Below are 19,128 nucleotides of genomic sequence, written 5' to 3' on the forward strand. Positions count from 1 at the left end.
CGCAAAAGGTTGTAGTTGTTAACATTTTTGTGTATAAAAAATTAAAAATTGGACAAGAGAACACAAGACAGGACAAATTATGAAACAGGAAAGTGGGTACATGGTAAACTCAAGGAAATTAAGTGTCTAAACAAGAAAGTACTGTAGTCTATTGTCCAAAAAGAAGGCTTTAAAATCCCCTTTCCATTTTTCTACTTTTCATCTTAGCCTCCTCTTAGCCTCTTTGGCTGATCTTTCCAAGCTTTGACCTCAACCTTATATTACGCCTCAACACAACACAACACACAAATTCTCTCTAAATTATGCTGCTTTTGTTCTTCAAATATCTTTCAAAAGCAGCTCTAGTTTGACATGGGTAATTGCTGGGGATCTTTTTCCAAAGAGGCTAATCCTACTACTCCTAGTAACACCTCCATCAACAATCCTACAACCCCAGGTTGTTGAATTTATGATTGAATATCTTAAAATTATAGTTTTGTTTAGTTAGATTGGTTCGAGTTTTTATTTATTCTTTGATGGAATGGTTTATTAACTCAGTCTTTTTGGAATTCTGTTAGGTCTGTCAAATAATTATAGCCACACTACAGAGATATCAGTCACTAGTAGTAGTGCAGGCAAAAGTCAATTTTCTGAGGCTGTTAGTGAAGGTGGAGAGGAGGCAAGTGCAAATGGGCAAATTTTGGAGACGCCAAACTTGAAAGTGTTCAGTTTTGCAGATTTGAAGGTTGCAACTAAGAACTTCAAGTCTGATACTTTGTTAGGGGAAGGTGGTTTTGGGAAAGTTTTCAAAGGTTGGATAGATGAGAAGACATTAGCTCCTTCTAAAAGTGGTATTGGAATGGTGGTTGCCATCAAGAAATTGAACCCAGAAAGTATGCAAGGGTATCAAGAATGGCAGGTATTCATCTTGAATTTTAAAATTTGTTTTTTTTTTAATCACCCACATTTAGAATTTCGAAGAATTTCAGAAAGAATTCAAAGTAAAGAAAAGAAAAAAAAGAAGTGCTGGTATTGTTGGCAACAACCTTCAATCATTTCCCACTGTGATTGGGCTTTAGATAAAGGCTGCTGGTCCCACAAAGCATTACTTGGCTGCATTGCTAAAATTCCAAGGCTGATAATTGTGATATGTGTTTGCTTAATGTTAATTACTTTTAAGAATATTTGCTGCCTTTAATTGATCTGTATAATGCAAGGCCAGTGGCACTCTCCAAACTAGATTAGACATAAAAATTGGTTTAAGAAGCGTTCTTTGAATAACATGTTCTAAATATGCTCCTTAATTTGATGATAATGTAATTTATTTTCTTTTATGCAGTCAGAGGTTAACTTTCTGGGAAGACTTTCTCATCCCAACCTTGTCAAGCTATTGGGATACTGTTGGGAGGATAAAGAGCTGCTCCTTGTGTACGAGTTCATGCAGAAGGGAAGTTTGGAAAATCATCTTTTCAGAAGTAAGAGGTTAAGCAAATTAAACACAAAGTTAGCTAAAAAAATAAAAAAAGAAAAAAATGTGCATTCATGAATTTGGGTATTGATTGTTGGATTGCTTTGTTGTGCAGGAAATCCCTCCATTGAACCACTATCTTGGGATATTCGGCTTAAAATTGCCATCGGAGCAGCTCAAGGACTGGCTTTTCTACATGCTTCAGAGAAGAAAGTCATTTACCGAGACTTCAAGGCCTCAAATATACTGCTTGATGGGGTTGCTTTTGATCTGACTCTTGCCCTTTTATCTAAGTCTATTTTAGTGTTAAAAGTAAAAACATAGAATTAGTGCAATATAATTTGAAATATGATAGATATTTGAGAATGATATGACAGTTTCAATTCTAGATTTCATTTTTCCCTTCTTTATTTATTTATTTATTATTTTAGCTTGGAAATAGGGTTTGATTGAAATGCAGACTAGATTATAACATATTCTGAATCAGAAGTAGCTCTTTTTTTTTTTAACCAAAAATGATTTAAAAGATTCATACAACTGCTTAGATAAAAGATCAAGTCATACGAAAATAATATCCACCAAACAGTAACTAATGTAAATGAACAGCAGCTTGGCAGCCTGCCTCTTCCTAGCCTCCTCAATGATAGACAACTTGATACCCTTGGCTTTGTTCCCTTACCAATGGTGAACACATTGCCAAACGAGTTGCAAACTCATGACTAGTGGCATCCTGAATATGGATGGTCTCAAAGCTGCCCTTATGCTTCTCCCTGTTCTTGATTACTCGAACACAACCTCTGTTCCTTTCCCCAGTAACCATGACAACATTCCCAACATCAAACTTGATAAAGTCTGTGATCTTTTGGGTCTCTAGGTCAAGCTTGATGGTGTCATTAGCCTTGATGAGTGGGTCAGGGTAGTGGATGGTACGTCCATCATAGGTATTAAGGTATGGGATGCCTTTCTGTCCAAATTGAACAGATCTGACTTTGCAAAGCTTAAACTTTGGCTCGTCATCCCTGAGAGAGTGAAGACGGAAGCAACCATTCGTGTCATAAAGGAGTCGGAAGTTCTCATTTGTCTTGGGAATAGACTCTACATCCATGAATCCAGCAGGATAGTTCTTATCTGTCCTAACCTTGCCATCAACAAGAACATGTCGTTGCATGAGGATGGCAATAACTTCACGGTATGTCAAAGCATACTTCAACCTGTTTTGCTGGATAAGGATCAATGGCAAGCATTTCCTGGACTTGTGGGTTCAGATGATGGCTTGGGTGCGAATGCACCACCAAGCTTGTCAAGCATCCAATGCTTGGGGACATTTAGCCTCTTCAAGTGTTTCTTAAATCCGCTAGCCATTTTTTGAGAAAGTTGAAGCTGCGGCCTTGCTGCAGCTGCTGGTTCTCTGGCTTTGTGTGAGGTGTCGAATCAAGAGTAGCTTGATATCTTGTTGTTGACAATTTTTTTGTGGCGTCTTCCTTTAGTCTTATGACGGGAGGAAAAGAATCAATGATCTGTTGCTTTACAGAATATATGCATGTATTCATTAGATAATCTTTCCTTATATAAGTATTCTAACAACATTGGGTATTCTTTCCTTGTGTTGTTTTCTTTAACAGAACTACAATGCGAAAATATCAGATTTTGGCTTGGCGAAATTGGGGCCTGCTGGTGGAGAGTCCCATGTCACAACGAGGGTTATGGGCACATATGGTTATGCTGCTCCAGAATATATTGCAACGGGTAATTATATCTCTATATAATTTGGAAATACTATACACTGTTCAAGATATATGTTTAAGAATTTTGGATATTTATGTTTGTTTCAGGTGTTTAAGTGGACCATTCTGAGTTACTTGTGAAAAATTAGGAAGAATCTAACTCTTTTTGGTTAAATAAATTGATTAACTGGGGATTTCATCATTATGCAACAGGTCATTTGTATGTTAAGAGTGATGTATATGGCTTTGGAGTTGTGCTGCTCGAAATGTTGACGGGTTTAAGGGCACTTGATACAAAACGCCCCACTGGAGAGCAAAATTTGGTTGAGTGGATGAAGCCAATGCTCTCTCAGAAAAAGAAGCTGAAAACCATAATGGATGCACGGATAGAGGGCCAATACTCAACCAAGGCAGCACAACAGGCAGCACAGCTTGCTCTAAAATGCCTAGAGGCAGATCCTAAACACCGTCCCTCCATGAAAGAAGTTGTGGAAACTTTGGAACGTTTTGAAGCAATTAAGGAAAAGCCAAAGAAAGTGTTTAGCTCTTCACGTCCTACTACTAAACACGGTGCTCAACCACCTTCTCATCTTCGTTCACCCCTTCACTCAAAGCACCGTGTCAAAACATGAGCTCGAAAATGAATCACACGTAAAGGTAACAAGACAAAACCCAAAATTTTACATTGGGACAAAAGCATGTATGCCTTTTCTCTTCTATAAGTTGTTACTTTATCAACCTTCATTCTTTTAGCTGTCTATTACAAAAGCATGTGTGCTCCCTGAGATTATGTAGTAAAACCAGAAAATTTATTGTCTGATGTAAATGTGAAGGTTCTGGAGAAATCTCAATTGTTCAGTTTTATCTGCATTTCTTATTTGTGCAGCACACAGGCTGAAAAGTTGAGTAATCCATGTGTGTGTGTATATACGTTATGTCAAAAATTTGAATGTCTTTACTTAAATCTGGGCCATTCATAAACCTAATAGTCTCAAAACTCTCCTTTGCTAATGTTACTGAATACTGATATTATGACTAGGCTGTGTCAAATTGGCATTATCGCCAAAAGTTATATTGGTTTAATATATGTAATATATTGAGTTTTCATCTACAAGCTTAAACTTTTAGGTAAGATGACAACTTAACATGGTATCAGAGCCGAAGGTTTCAAGTTCGAATCCCCACATACAAACTGGATAAAGAAAATGAAAAAAAATCCAAGTTTGACGTGAGAAGGCCTATTAGTTTAATATATGTAATATGTTAAGTGTTCACTGATAAGCTTAAGCTTTTAGGTGAGACGAGAACTTAACAAGTTATACTATTACTTGGCAACTTCTTTTGTATCCATGGATGAAAATCAAATACTTGTGCGTTGTGATCTCGAAAGGAAACTCGAGTGATGCTGCTTGTAGCGCTGTTTTTAGATCGTTTATAGGGCAATTTATCAGTTGTTTAATTGTTGGGAAGGGGCTTTGAAATGACTTTCTATGCTGGGATTTTGATTGTTATCTTTCTTGTTGAGATCAATTTTCACAAGGGTGAATATCTCTACTGATGGAGTTTGATTTTTCATTGTTGTTTTGTGTATTAATTCTGCTCATATTCAATACTGGCAACTTCTCATCTGTTGTTTGATGTATTAATATGGATTATTATGGCATGCTCCTTATCAGAGGCTTTTATTTGGGGTTTTAATAATTATAGGGTGATTTTGATAGTATCAGAGGGTTTTATATACTACTTTTCAATAATAATGAGTGTGAAAAGTTAACTGATTATTTGAGGGGCTTTATGTAATAATACTGTTGATTAATATTTTTCTTGACTTTCAACATTGGCAACTTCAAATAATGTTGTGGTCCATTTCTAAAGGAAAACAAATTAAATGCGTATTTATTGTTCTCATTTCTACTAATGAAGATAATAGTTATTGATAGCTCTATACATCACTGAAAATTATGTATAGAACTAGAATAATACTACATTCATAACTTTTTTCACAAATTTTTTCTTACATTTTCAACGTGACAGCTTGTAATTAGTCAGTTTACAATAAGACCCACTTAATAAATTACAGTTGATCAATTGTAAGCTGTCACGTCGGAGTTGTGAGAGAAAATTTGTGAAAAAATGTTATGTGTGTAGTAGTACTCATAGAACTATTATCTTCATTATTAGACTAAATTGTAATTTTTAGTGGTCTTTGGCAATATTTTAATAACCAACCTGGGGGCAAAGTTATCGAGTCCAAGGTTGATCGATTTGACAAGCCAGTCAAATCCGGTGGTCAAAAATTTAAAATTCAGCAATTACACCATTGAAAATTACAAGGAAGACTTTATAGGTCTTAAATTTAGCAATCACACCTCAAATATAAATCGGCGGTCGATTGGTTGGCGGCGATGACACACCAAATGCAATCCCAATCATCCACTAAGCCATTCCTCATAGCCGAAATCGATTCGATTTCGACTAAATCTTGCCATTGTAGGAGTTAACAACCCAGGCCATATCTCACCACCGTCGGCGTCAACAACCCTCCCCATCACCATGAAAATACTTCTCTCAGCCTCTTGACCAAAACCATCTCACACCATCCCCGTTCGCCTTGCCAATCACGGGCAAAAGTCGGTTGTTGTCCCCACGAATTTTTCTTTGATTTTTGATCGATTCACTTACCAGAAATCACCTCTGTCACCACCATTGCACTTACCAGCTATTCCTTATCAAAAGTCCCAACATCCTGACCTTCAATTGTTTGCCAATCACCGTCTCAATTTCTAGGGTTTTCGATAAATCAGAAAATTGCTAACTCGACCTAATGAAGGCCTAAAGTCCTGGTTGAACCGGTTCAATTGACCAGACTGGGTTGGACTGCGTTAGGTTTTAAAAACATTGCTCTTTTGTGTAAAATTTTTATAAGGGTAATTAATAAATAATTTACAAATAGTTCATTACTCTTCTAAAATTTCAATAATATAATTTAAAACGAAATAATTTCCCGAAAAAATAAAATAAAAATAATAGCATAAAAAAATCTACTTTACCACGTACAACTATGCAACCCTCCAATACGTGCGTGTCACATCAGTTTGCGTGTGTCTGACGTAGTGACACCCACGCGCCACATGATTGGATAGTTGTATGAATAATACTTTGGGTACTAATGGATGGGTACTAATTTGTGTACTAACTAAAGCATAGTACCCGTACTATGCGCATAATACGGGTACTATGCTTTAGTTAGTACACAGATTAGTACCCATCCATTAGTACCCATAGCACCACTCTAGTTGTATTATCGAGTCCCTTTGTTCAAAGCTACAACGCTCACCGATCGATTACCACTAATAAGCCTAGTAATAGTAGTGCGAAAAGTGCGCGGACCTAGAAATTTAGGAAGGCCCATTTAAATTGGGCCCATGAAATAATACCTTTTCTTTCCCGCCACCACAGAGCCGCCGGTATTAAATTACTCGTAATGCGCATGCTTAATCGTTTTTTCTATTTGTTTAAGTCTGAACCGGTTCCTCTGTTCGTTAAACAAGTGTTTTGTCTTTATCTATTTTGTTTATGCTTTTTGTGTTTAGTTTATTCTCTTATTCTTCAGTGGTGTTCAGCCTTCATTATTGAACTGTCTGACCAAAGATTAACGCTGATTCGGATGCTCTTCAGCATCTTGATCTTTATTTGAATCTAAGAATCAACGGCCATCGATATTATATTCCTCTGTGAGTTTCTGGTTTTTGTTTTCTGGGTTTATTTATGTAGTCTTTTCAAGCCCTCACTTGTGTTTGTTAAAATGCTGCAGTGAATGGATTTGTTTAGCTTCCCTTGATTAAATTGAATGACTTTGCAGGAGTTGTTAGTCGTTGTTGCTATTTCTTTGATGGGTATTTTTTTGCTTCAGTCATATTAGCCTTAGTTTACACTAACTTTAATTGCATGTGTTAACTTTCACTTTTATTTTCTCTATGATCATGTAATATTTATGAGATAGATCAATCCGCATGTTACGACAGAATCAAATTGTATGCATGTGTGATATGACTCCTTTGTCTATGGCTCGTCGATGGGCTACTGGCTAGAGTTTTTGATGCTACGGAATAGGACAGACATTATATTAGTTATTGCTCTCAATGGGGTTTGGTTTCTAATCATCATTCTTTTTCTGCTCTCTATACATGTTGATAGATAGTAATTTGGTACCAATGTCAATTGATCATTAGTTTTCTCTGAAACAGGTTGCTTAGAAGATAGCGGTTAAGGGTTTTAAAATGGAAAAATATGATGATGGTGGTACTGCAAATCAGCTGTTTAGTGGTCTGAATACTTTCTTGAGAAGATGCTTGTTCCGTGTTCTTTCTGTGGGTCCTATTCCGAATCATTTTGCCTTTATCATGGATGGAAATCGAAGGTATGCTAAGAAGTGTAATCTGGAAGAAGGGGCTGGCCATAGAGCTGGGTATTCATCTCTCATGTCTTTACTCAAGTATTGCTATGAATTAGGGGTGAAATATGTGACAATCTATGCCTTTAGCATTGAAAATTTTAAAAGAAAACCTGATGAGGTTCATGACTTGATGGATCTAATGCTGGAGAAGATGCAGGCAATGCTCAAGGAAGAAAGTATTGTGAACCGGTATGGCATTAAAGTGCATTTTATAGGTAAGTTAAAACTTTTGAGTGAGCCTGTCAGGGTTGCAGCAGAGAAGGTGATGAGGGCTACTGAAAAGAACAGCAAGGTGGTGCTTTTAGTCTGTGTAGCATATACTTCAGGTGATGAGATAGTGCATGCAGTTCAAGAGTCTTGTAAGCATAAAAGGGATGAAATTGAAGCTTTGAATGAACGTAAAACTTCTAATGTCGTTCCTAATGTTGTGGAATCCTACAAAGATAGATTGGATGGATCTCAAACTCCAAAGGCAACTGGAGCTTGCAATGGTGTGATTGAAGGAATTGATGGCACTAATAAGATTAATGTTGCAATTGATTGTACTGGTGAAAAATTATGTGATGATCAAGATGAAGCTCAAGCATCGAAGGTTAGAATTGGCAATGGTTTGGTTGATGAAATTGAAGAGAGAGAGAAGATGCAAAGGCAGCATTGTGTAATAAATCTGGTAGATATCGAGAAGCACATGTACATGGCTGTAGCTCCTGATCCTGACATCCTTTTGCGAAGTTCTGGTGAGGCCCGACTGAGCAATTTCCTTCTCTGGCAAACCAGTAATTGCCTACTGTATTCTCCAGCTGCATTGTGGCCGGAGATTGGTTTGTCACACTTGGTGTGGGCAGTGCTAAACTTCCAAAGAAACCACGCATACTTAGAGAAGAAGAAAAAGCAATCATAACAATTTTTACCCCGCAAAAAACAATAATTTCTCTAATAGATTATGGCAAGGTGTGCATTGGGTGACAGTATTATTTCTCTATTTCAACTGGAAGCCTAGTACCTGTAGTGTTGGAATGCACTTCCAGAGTTACAGTGTCTTCGCACTTCATGTCCGGGCAATAAAATATTTTGGTGGCTTATCATATACTGGCATAAGCTCCTATGTAGGAATCAGGTCAGATTAAGTAATATATATGAAAATACATTTATCTGTAGATTTTAAATTATGAAGAAAAAATATAAGATAAAGCAGTTGGATTAAGCATGCCAATTTTCTCACGTAGAAGTTTGAAGTTTGTATGCTTAGAGTTCTGCTATTGTAATTGTTTTTGAAAATTTATAGAATACTTTTCGAGTTCTACTCCTTTTGTATCAAAATCCAGTTTGTATGCTTAGAGTTCTATTGCAGTTGTTTTTGAAAATTTAGAATACTTTTATGAGTTTCACTCCTTTTGTATCAAAATGTTGTGCCACTTTAACACCAAGCTTTAAAGGTTTTGATACAAAAATCTACATCAACCAGAGAATTTCGATTGACCGTGTTGGAACTGAAATAGATGTGCGTGTGATTATAGATAATCAGTAGTAGATGAATAATAAATATAATAAAGTAAATGACAGAAAAAATTTTAAAATGGTTCGACAAGTTAGAACTTGAGCCTACGTCCACTGTTATTTTATTGTTTTTTAGAGTTTACAAATATTAGTATAATTGTTAGGAAAATTTTCTCAGAACAATTGCCTAGCCCTCTTGAAAAAAAGTTATGATGGGTTTCCATAGCATCCATTTACATGATAGAGTTGAGATAAGATTCAAATACGTAGGATTAGGAAGTTGCATGATTTTCGGCTACCTTAGTTGAAATCTAAGTCAATCTAAATATCTTCCTTCCGAATTGAGTCAATCTAAATATCTTTTCTCCTAATAGGGAATTATCCTTTCTGGATTGACTGCACAACAATAGCCCCCCAGTTTTTTGAGTGCGTAATCGCGCTTCTAAAACTCATGTCTTTGATCTGGATGGTTGTCGCACTATAGGTTGCAGTCTCAAACTGAAGAACTTGAATTATGCTTGCTGTGATCTAAGAGATCTGAGAGATCTTGAACACGTGATCTCAAGCGAATGAGCGAGCTTATGAGATTAATCAGAGAGCATAAAAAGCTTAATCTGAGAGCATAGGGAGCTCGATCTGAGAGCATAGGGAGCTCGATCAGAGAGCATAAGGAGCTCGATCTGAGAGTGCAAGGAGGTTGATTAGAAAGCGCAGAGAGCTTGATCTGAGAGTATAGCTCGATCAAAAAGTATGGAGAGCTTGATCTGAGAGCATAGCTTGATTAGAAAACATGGAGAGCTTGATCTGAGAGCATAGCTTGATTAGAAAACATGAAGAGCTTGATCTGAGAGTATAGCTCGATAAAAAAACATGGAGAACTTGATCTGAGAGCATAACTCGATCAGAAAGCATAGAGCGTTTGATCTAAGATCATTGCTCAATCAGAAAGTATGGAGGGCCTGATCTGAGAGCATAGCTCGATCAGAAAGCATGGAGAGCTTGATCTGAGAGCATTGCTCGATTAGAAAGCTTGGAGAGCTTAATCTGAGAGCATAGCTTGATAAGAAAACATGGAGAGCTTGATCTGATTGAGCAAAGAGCATTGCTCGATCAAAAAGCATGGAGAGCTTGATCTAAGAGCATTGCTCGATCAGAAAGCATGGAGAGCTTGATCTAAGAGCATAGCCCGATCAGAAAGCATAGAGAGCTTGATCTAAGAGCATTGCTTGATCTAAAAGCATGGAGAGCTTAATTTGAGAGCATGGTTCGATCAAAAAGCATAGAGAGCTTGATCTTAGAGCATTGCTCGATCAGAAAGCATGGAGAGCTTGATCTGCTTTCTGATCGAGCATGACTCAATAAAAAAGCATGGAGAGCTTAATCTGAGAGTATTGCTCAATCAGAAAGCATTGAGAGCTTGATTTGAGAGCATTGCTCAATCAGAAAGCTTGGAGAGCTTGATCTGAGAGCATGGCTCAATCAGAAAGTATGGAGAGCTTGATCGAAGAGCATGGCTTGATCAGAAAACATGGAAAGCTTGATCTGGGAGCATGACTTGATCAAAAGGCATGGAGAGCTTGATATGAGAGCATGACTCGATCAGAAAGCCTAGAGAGCTTGATCTGAGAGCATTGTTTGATCAAAAAGCTTGTCGAGTTTGATCTGAGAGCATAGCTTGATCTGAGATCATAGCTTGATCTGAGAGCATTGCTCGATCAGAAAGCATGAGGAGCTTGATCTGAGAGCATAGCTCGTTCAGAAAACATGAAGAGCTTGATCTGAGAGCATTGTTCGATCACAAAGCTTGGAGAGCTTGATCTGAGAGCATAGGTCGATCAGAAAGCATGAAGAGTTTGATCTGAAAGCATAGAGAGCTTGATCTGAAAGCATTGCTCAATCAGAAAGCTTGGAGAGCTTGGGAGCTTGAGAGCTAGAGAGTTAGAGAGCTAGTGAGCTCTTTCTAATCTGAGAGATTTGAGCACGCGATCTAACCACGTGATCTTAAGCTGAAGATTAGAGTTATCTAAGCGCCCAATCTGGCCACTTGATCTGAGAACTCTGATTTGAAACATGTTTCGATATCTTGATGATAACTTGAGCCGTAGACCTTATATTTGAATGATTCTTGGACCGTCGAAAAGCTAACTTGAAGGGCTACAATTCTTGTGTTTACCACTTAGCCAGATTCAGACTTTATCCTGCTCAAATTTTCACATTTGATGACGTGATTCTAGATTAAGAAGTTGGGATTTGTTGAAGAAGTTGAGACTTGAGGGAAAAACATGGAGAGCTGCTATATCAGGCCCTCCTTTTAGCGTTAAAATGTTGATACAGAAATTTGCACCAACCAGAGAGATGAGATTGACCCTGTTGGAATCGGAATGGATGTTCACGTAATTACGGATAACCAGCAGTGGATGAATAATAAATGCAATAAAGTAAATGGCAGAGAAATTTTTAAAGTAGTTCCGCAAGTTAGAACTTGAGCCTACGTTCACTGTTATCTTATTGTTTTTAAGAGCTTATAAAGAACAGTATAATTCTTAGGAAAATTTGCTTAGAACAATTGCCAAATTCCCTTGAAAACAAGTTATTATGGGTTTATATAGCACTCATTTACATGATAGAGTTGAGATAAGATTCAAATACGTATGATTAAAAAGTTGCATGATCTTCGGCTACCTTAGTTGGAATCTAAGTCAATCTGAATATCTTCCTTCTAAATTAAGCAAATTTAAATATCTTCTCTCCTAATAGAGAATTATCCTCTCCGGATTGACCGCACAACAAAAGGCATATTAGTATGTGTATACTTCCTCAGTTCCTCTTATCTAGGAAATTGTAAAGTCTTTATTGGTTCAAAAAAATTATACTGATTTACAAGGAATTTTTTTTTCTTGTGATTGAGATGTCTAGACTAACTTATGCACATCTTAACTAATCCTCTGAGATCCTAAAATTGACAATCGGGTAAATCCCCTCAACAGTCACCCATATTAACAACCCCAATGAATAGAACTCAAAACTTCTTAAATAATACACCTAAGAGTCATAGGTGACCACTAAGCCATCCAATGGTGGTTTACAAGGGAATATTTGATGTATACTATATATATTTGGGTTTAATATAATTTCCCTAGAGTTCCATGAATAAATGTCCCTTCCTCTTTGTGTTTCATGAAAGTTTATTTTCCTCTAATTCGCGCGTATTACCTTACACATATTGCCCTTCTTCGTGAAGTTGAAGTTGAACATTGGAACCCCAATATAACACTTCCAACAAAACACCAATGACAAAATTCTAGTTACAACATTGCTACTACAGACTTCCACAGGAAAATCGACTCTTACAAAGAAAAGCATTTCCATATCATCAAATGAAATACTATCGAACTTCTATATGAGACTAATAAAGAATGGACTACAAAAATTTGGAATCAAAGAAATAAATAATAATCAGCCAGTTGATAGCTTCACAATGCAAGTGGGAAAAGAAAAAAGAGTTAATAAAAAATGTGTATAAAAAAAATAATACACAATCAGCTTCTGGGCTTGTGCAGACGAGGCCGATTGCAAAATATCCTACCATTAGCCCTCACAAATGCTGCAAGAGCAACACTTATCCCTGCCCACACAAGTGAAAAAAATAGATGCCGAAAATCGTATTTAACTGCGAAGAAAAAATAGGAAATGTCAGATTTCTGGAATTGTATTTATTCGGTTACAGTAAGTTGCTATATTCTATCATGAACAAGCACAAACTTTTTAACTCACCTTGCCTCAGTGACAAGGTTGCAAAAAATAACCCAGTCACGACCAACGATAGAGCCAATGGAACTGACTGTAAAAGGAGATGATATAAAGTTTCAGATAGAGAACAAAATTTGCAAGTAAATAATCTTACGATGTATTAAAATTTTGTTTAACAAGTTAAACTTGTGCACTCACAGCTATAGCCTCAAGGCCTCCTTTTTGGGATGGAGGGGCCACCTCTCGACTCACCGATACGATGTAGTGTCCTTGCAGGAGATCAATCGCATCCTTTAAATAAGTGCCAAGTACATAAAACAAAAATCAGAATTGTTATTAGATATATGTGGATGATGAACTCTTTACAAAGAAGTGAAAGCATGTATTCTTTAGAAAGCCTAAAAAAGAAATTGCAAGAAACATTGATTAGGTCCTCCAGAAAATTTAAAGAATCTATTATAATGAACACTCATGTGAATTGTAACAAGGCTTTAAAAATAATAAAATTCTACGCAAACAGGAAGACCTATAAACCATAAAAATAGAAAATAAACAAAATTTATAGTACATGAGTGATTTAACTTGTGCCTTTGACCACATTAATATAATGAAAGTTGTGTTATTGTCGCTAAAAAGAATAATATTAATATAAGAAATATTTGTTTTTCAGAGCCCTAAAAAAATCTAAAAAACCCACATATAAAGTTCTTTTAGAAGAGACCAATTTTACAAGGTAGCAGTTGGGAAATTTTGTTGCTTCTGAAATGTTAAAGGTCCTCTACCATTTCTCAGTCATTATGAGTATCTACACCATTAATGAAGATATAGACATACAAACCTGTTTTGTTCCATCGCAGAAGTTATTCAAATTAGCGTGAAAGGGCATTCCATCCATCTTTGACAATCCCTTGCATTGTCCGTCTGCCACATCTATAATCCAACCATAAAAAATTAATAGGACGTTAAATTTAGTTTTCACACTATAAATCAATGCCTTCCCTTGTATCACATAAAATACAGCCATCAAAGTATTTAGCAGTTACTTAAATCGCTGATAAATCAATCCATAAAAATATATGTTTCTCAAATTGGGTCAAATATTCCTTAAAAGCTCTTACTAGCCACTGTACAATATCAGGCTTCGCAGCCTAAAAATATGTATAATATTAATAAATTGCAAGGTTACTGGAGTCCAACAGCAGTAAACAACTAAAAGAGGAAGCAACAGGTGCTTCAAGGGAAAATATGGTTTGGGCAGCTTTACTACTTTTCTTTGCATCATTTCAAATTTTGTTCAGAATGAAAACTTTGCCATGGAGAAATCGCTTTTGAAGTAAGCTAAAAAATTTCATACATGCACTAGCACAGAGACACTGATACTCAATATAAAAAGTCAGACGCTTCAAATAAATGCCATCTCAAAAACTATTCAAAAGCTTTTTACCCATGTTCTTGAACCAAGGTAACTTTTCTATTATAAGGAGGCAGATAAATCAAATTAGAAAAGTACCTGACAAATCTCCTTTTAGAGCAGGAGTACCAGAATATTGGATGCTAATGTCATCCCATGATTAGCCCACACTAAAGATAAACAGTGAAAAAACAAATATCAAAATCTAGGAAAACCATGTCAATAGCACTAGGAAACACAAAAGAAAAATAGCACACCACCAATAGCATGGCAGGTCCGAAAAACGACTAATTTGAATAAAATAAGTGAATATACTGACGTATTTTATAGCTTTCATCAAAATTTGGATGTGAGGTAATGGTTTCTTCTCAGCACCAAAAATGCCAATCCTTCTAAGTTGGATTTCCAGCTTCTTCGGGCTATCATGCTCTGCAGCCATAACTTAGAGCAGTTATCAAAAGGAAAGAGCATAAAACTATATGACAAAAGCAATCACATGACAGCAAGCAAAGTGCCCTAACTGTAAGACAAAAGCAATCACATGAAGCTTCTGTCTAACACGTGCCTGCATGTTTGTACAACAACACATATAATAGAAGAATTACATGCTAAAGACTAATGATTATCATAAAGAGAATAAGAATTGTATCTGAAGTTAGCCTACTGGGTAACATTGGTACGACTAAACAATCAATACAGTTTTTTCTCACAACTCCAAGTTGCTCCTTCTTTTTTTCACCCTTCTCATTCAACAAAGATACCTAAAAATTTATACAGTGTCAAAAAGCAACACAAATATCCACTAGCAATTACTCTTATTCAAGTACAATCATCAAATTGTGTTTGAAATCATTGATGATTAGATGAAAATCCTTACCCATTTTTCTCAAGGAAATCCTCAATTTTCTCATAAAGGATAGAGAGGCGCTCAAAGTGAACGTGTCCACAACTTGGTGAAAATCAAAGTGCAGATATCTACAATGATAGAACATCTTTGCATTAAATGGAAGAAATTTTTTGTTAAGACAAAAAAGACAAAATAAAGGATTAGGGAAGGAAACCCTACCTTACATCTTCACTTATGACATGCTGCATGCATTTGCAAATTTTTCACATAGCGTCCCTCTCCCCCATGCTGATAGAATAAAGGGGCAAATAGTGAATGCAGAATATATATGCAAATCCGTACTTCTACACATCGCTGCAGACACCCACTCCACATCCACATCCATTCACATGCAACATTTCATGTGTGTGGCAGCACAGAGCACATTTACCATAAGCTTTTAGCAAGATATCTAATCACGAGTTAAAAGCTCATCAAGCAATTAGTTTCTGACTATCATCAGGTAGTAAATATACTTAAAATCACATAATCCACCAAAAATAATTACATTAAGAAAAGAATATGCACCTTGTTAATCAGGTCAATAGCTAACACACTTCCATATTTTTTCTTAACAGAAAATGTCTTTCCACCACTCAGGGCTGCAATATGCAGTAAATCAATAATCATTTATAAGGTGGAGAAGGTTTTGTATATAATAATAAATCTGTGAAGGAAATTTCTACTGTGCTGGAAAGGTATGATAATAGGATGTGACTAGTGAATGAGGATCATTTTCCTCATCCAAAACTTGGCATCCTTATCCAATGATCTCAGTTCCCCTAATTATATCCTTCCCACTATGGTAGTATGACCCTGCCATGCAATGAACTAGTAAGTACTCACAGCTTCCTCCGGTCTCACAATCTCAAATTTAGGCTTATATGTCAAATCAACAATTTGCTCCCAAAGAAGAGGTATTGACCCCCGACCTGCAGATCCAATAAAAAATTATTATTATTATGAGACAATTAGAGTGTAAATACATAGAGAATATAATTCACAATCAAGCAACTAAAACGTTTTTTACTGGTAATTGTCAAAGTTTATAATCAGCAATCTCAAAACATGAGAACCACGCTCACACTTATTCTGGATTTCATGTACTTATATGCAGTTTTTCCAGGTCATTTAGCTTCCTTCAAGCACTAGCATTCAATTTCCGCAAAATAGAAGGAAACCCTATTTATGCAGTAAGTGCAAAACTTGTGAGTAAAATTTAGAATTTCTGTGATAGAATTAACTATTATAGCTACATCAATCAATATAGGTGTGATGTGACGAGGGTAACTTCACTCTGACCACATATAGGAGATCTCCAGTCCAATACCTGAACCTGGTTCAAAATAATAATGGAAAATATGTTTGGCATATCTATATTCTTTAATTACTTTCTCCTTTTTGAGTTTAAAGCTGGTTATTCATGTATAGTACTTTGCCAAGAAATGATGCTGTAAATCCCTCATTTTAAATAAATAAGTACATCAAACATTACCTGAACAAATGAAGCAGTGAACCCATTCATTGTACAATTTGTTCAGTTTCCACAAAATTTGCTACATACCCATCAGAATCACTTCCTCTTCTCCACATCCGAGTTCCTATTAAGCATGAACATTAAACTAGTTGGTATGACAAAGGAAGCACAACACAGGCACTATAAGTAAACAAACTCCAAACACTTAAATAACAACTGATTTGCCAACAGCAACATAGGGCTAGATATATACAATTAGTTAATTCCTCCACCAAAAACAAGTTATTGAACTAAAATACATACAATCGAATATAGTAAGCTTTCAGTACCATTTCTCCTAGTGCATCTCCTTGCAATCAGAGTAACATCACGATGTCCCTTCCAATGGCGGTCTGGAAGTTATGAAACGAAATCAGTTAAGGAAACACTTCAAACAGAAAGACAATTAGAGGGTAATAAATTAAATCAGCCATGAAATAGACAAACTCAAAATGTCCACATGTCACAACAACAAAAGTAAAGTTAATGATGTGATAAAGGATATTCCCTTGGATTATAGGAAGTAAGAATGGATCAAGCTGCACATGAGACCAAAAGAACCATCAGCAGTGAGTGACATAAATTGTAGAAGGAAGGACAGTGATGAAACATGTAACATTTAAAAACAAGTTAGGCAAAATTGACCTGTTTATCTATGAGCACTTCCAACATATAGTTGTTCCGAGAAATCTGGGTTCCGCCTGCCACAAACAATTGCAACTTCCAAGTTTCTTGTTATTGCATTGTAACAATAAAAGTAAACATTGAAAAAACTTTAAAGTGCTAAACATAAGATTTAAAACAATTTCATACATAGTGAAGAGGACCAATGTAAAAAAGGATATTTCAGTTTATAAGCATGACTATCATTTAAAAGATTACCTGTCTCCACAAAGGAAGCAATTTAGATTCGTCCCCAAGTCATTCAATCGCTGTGCACTGCAACTACCATAACTACAATTATGATTCTAAATTGAGCCATGAATTTAAGTTTAATGTGAAAAGAGAGAAGCAAAAGCTAATTAGTTACAAAAAAATAAATCACAATTGATGATATGTCACTACTCATTAGTAACCTATTCCTCAAACAAAACTACCAGCACTAAAAACTTCAAAAGAAGTAATAGTTATCACTTTTCATTAAGTTGTACAACAAAATAAGAAAATGGATAAATGCCATTTACGGAAAAACATTCACCTCATGTTAAATTGGTGTCATACGAGAAATACAGACCACATGTCCTCTCAGCAACTTTAAGGAGCCGGAAAACTCAGTCTCCACTTTTTTCTGCCAAGTCAGCACAACAATTTTAGGTTCGCAATTAACTAACACTCTTAAATGCGAAAATAAATCATAAAGATTAATCAGTAGCGTCACATTCACCTGTTCTGCTGATGAATTATTCAGAGAATATCACAGGGAAGAATGTTTAAAGATGTAACTTTGTACATAGGAGTCCCAAGTACGATCCACACATTCACGCTCCGTTATTACTATCAAATATGAACCTAATCGTACAATCAAAATAGATTACACATCAAGTTTCCTTCTCAATTTCTTCTCTTCCCATTTCAGTAACGTTTCTGAGAATTTTTTTTTAGAAAAAAAAAAATACCATTTCAATATCCTATATTGAAACAAAACATTCGGTTCCAAATAAAAACAAACAATTTCTGGAAACGTTACTTTGATTCTGAAAATTAATTCTCCTCACAATCACGAATCGGTATAAATTTCCCTGCCACGAGCTTTAACATTCCGGCGATGCCAAAATGAGCGAATTTTCGGACACGAAGAGACGTGCATTCTGGAACTTCGTCGATCAGATTCATTGAACCATCGGCGCGATTAATCGCCAACGACGAACCACTGGAACCGTCGGTGGGCTCCACCACATATTGATCTGGAAATTCCCAAAGACGCATACGTGTATACAGCTTTTGACCTGACTCAGCTCGCTCCATCATTATTTCAAATCTAATTCTCTACAGCAAACATGTGAAAAAAAAAAAAAATTCCGACATTCAATTACTATTTTCTCGGAAAAAAACAAATTCTAAGAGGCGCGAAGTTAACCAAACAAACAAATTCTAAGAGCGCCAAGTTAGATAGTTACCTGAAATACGAGATCTGAAGTGAAACTTTCGAGCGTCTGTGTTTGTGTTTGTTTGCGAGTGATTTTTTTTCAAAATGTAACGGGTTTTTTGGGCGGAATATTATTTAACCGATTCGCTAAAACTTTGCAGGGTCGACTTTGCCCGCGTCTCGGGTGTATACGTGGTAACCATTTATTGGCTGGCGTCAAACTGGTGTGGGCCCTAGCTTTTTGTTAGTTGGTCCCATTATTAATCATCACAAAGTTCATTAACTACAATGTTATTGATGTAATTTTGGTGTTCGAATATGAAAAAATATCAATTTAATGCCTATAAATTCAAAT

General features: G+C 36.1%; 2 protein-coding genes and 2 pseudogenes across 7 annotated transcripts; 2 read left to right on the forward strand and 2 right to left on the reverse strand.

The window, feature by feature from the left end:
- The first annotated feature begins 299 nt into the window (after positions 1-299).
- On the forward strand, positions 300-4,152 carry LOC116127793 (probable serine/threonine-protein kinase PIX13). The gene is made up of 6 exons (XM_031413449.1): positions 300-436; positions 558-898; positions 1,319-1,454; positions 1,563-1,705; positions 3,070-3,193; positions 3,385-4,152. Exons 1-6 carry the CDS (start codon positions 352-354, stop codon positions 3,801-3,803), a joined length of 1,248 nt encoding a protein of 415 aa, XP_031269309.1. The 5' UTR covers positions 300-351; the 3' UTR covers positions 3,804-4,152.
- Positions 2,030-2,809, reverse strand: LOC116127795 (annotated as a pseudogene).
- Positions 4,153-6,635: 2,483 nt separating the features above from the next.
- Positions 6,636-8,950, forward strand: LOC116127794 (dehydrodolichyl diphosphate synthase 6-like). 6 transcript variants are annotated; one of them, XM_031413452.1, is made up of 3 exons: positions 6,663-6,905; positions 7,175-7,318; positions 7,404-8,950. In XM_031413452.1, exon 3 carries the CDS (start codon positions 7,452-7,454, stop codon positions 8,526-8,528), a length of 1,077 nt encoding a protein of 358 aa, XP_031269312.1. In that variant the 5' UTR covers positions 6,663-6,905; positions 7,175-7,318; positions 7,404-7,451; the 3' UTR covers positions 8,529-8,950. The 6 variants fall into 6 exon arrangements, with proteins under 6 accessions (XP_031269315.1, XP_031269312.1, XP_031269311.1 ...); XM_031413451.1 differs by having other exon boundaries at positions 7,419-8,950; XM_031413454.1 differs by having other exon boundaries at positions 7,175-7,300; positions 7,419-8,950.
- Positions 8,951-12,548: 3,598 nt separating this feature from the next.
- LOC116127819 lies at positions 12,549-18,931 on the reverse strand (annotated as a pseudogene).
- Positions 18,932-19,128: the final 197 nt, after the last annotated feature.

The sequence above is a fragment of the Pistacia vera genome, unplaced genomic scaffold (assembly GCF_008641045.1).
Source record: "Pistacia vera cultivar Batoury unplaced genomic scaffold, PisVer_v2 Contig195, whole genome shotgun sequence".
In the NCBI taxonomy this organism is placed as follows: Eukaryota; Viridiplantae; Streptophyta; class Magnoliopsida; order Sapindales; family Anacardiaceae; genus Pistacia; species Pistacia vera.

What these genes read in the sequence shown, in the direction of transcription:
- LOC116127794 (XM_031413455.1), top strand. Translation starts at nt 7,452, where the DNA reads ATGGAAAAATATGATGATGGTGGTACTGCAAATCAGCTGTTTAGTGGT.
- LOC116127793 (XM_031413449.1), top strand. Translation starts at nt 352, where the DNA reads ATGGGTAATTGCTGGGGATCTTTTTCCAAAGAGGCTAATCCTACTACT. An exon ending in GGAAAATCATCTTTTCAGAA is followed by an intron (nt 1,455 to 1,562) that starts GTAAGAGGTTAA and finishes TTTGTTGTGCAG; the next exon opens with GAAATCCCTCCATTGAACCA. An exon ending in TCCAGAATATATTGCAACGG is followed by an intron (nt 3,194 to 3,384) that starts GTAATTATATCT and finishes ATTATGCAACAG; the next exon opens with GTCATTTGTATGTTAAGAGT.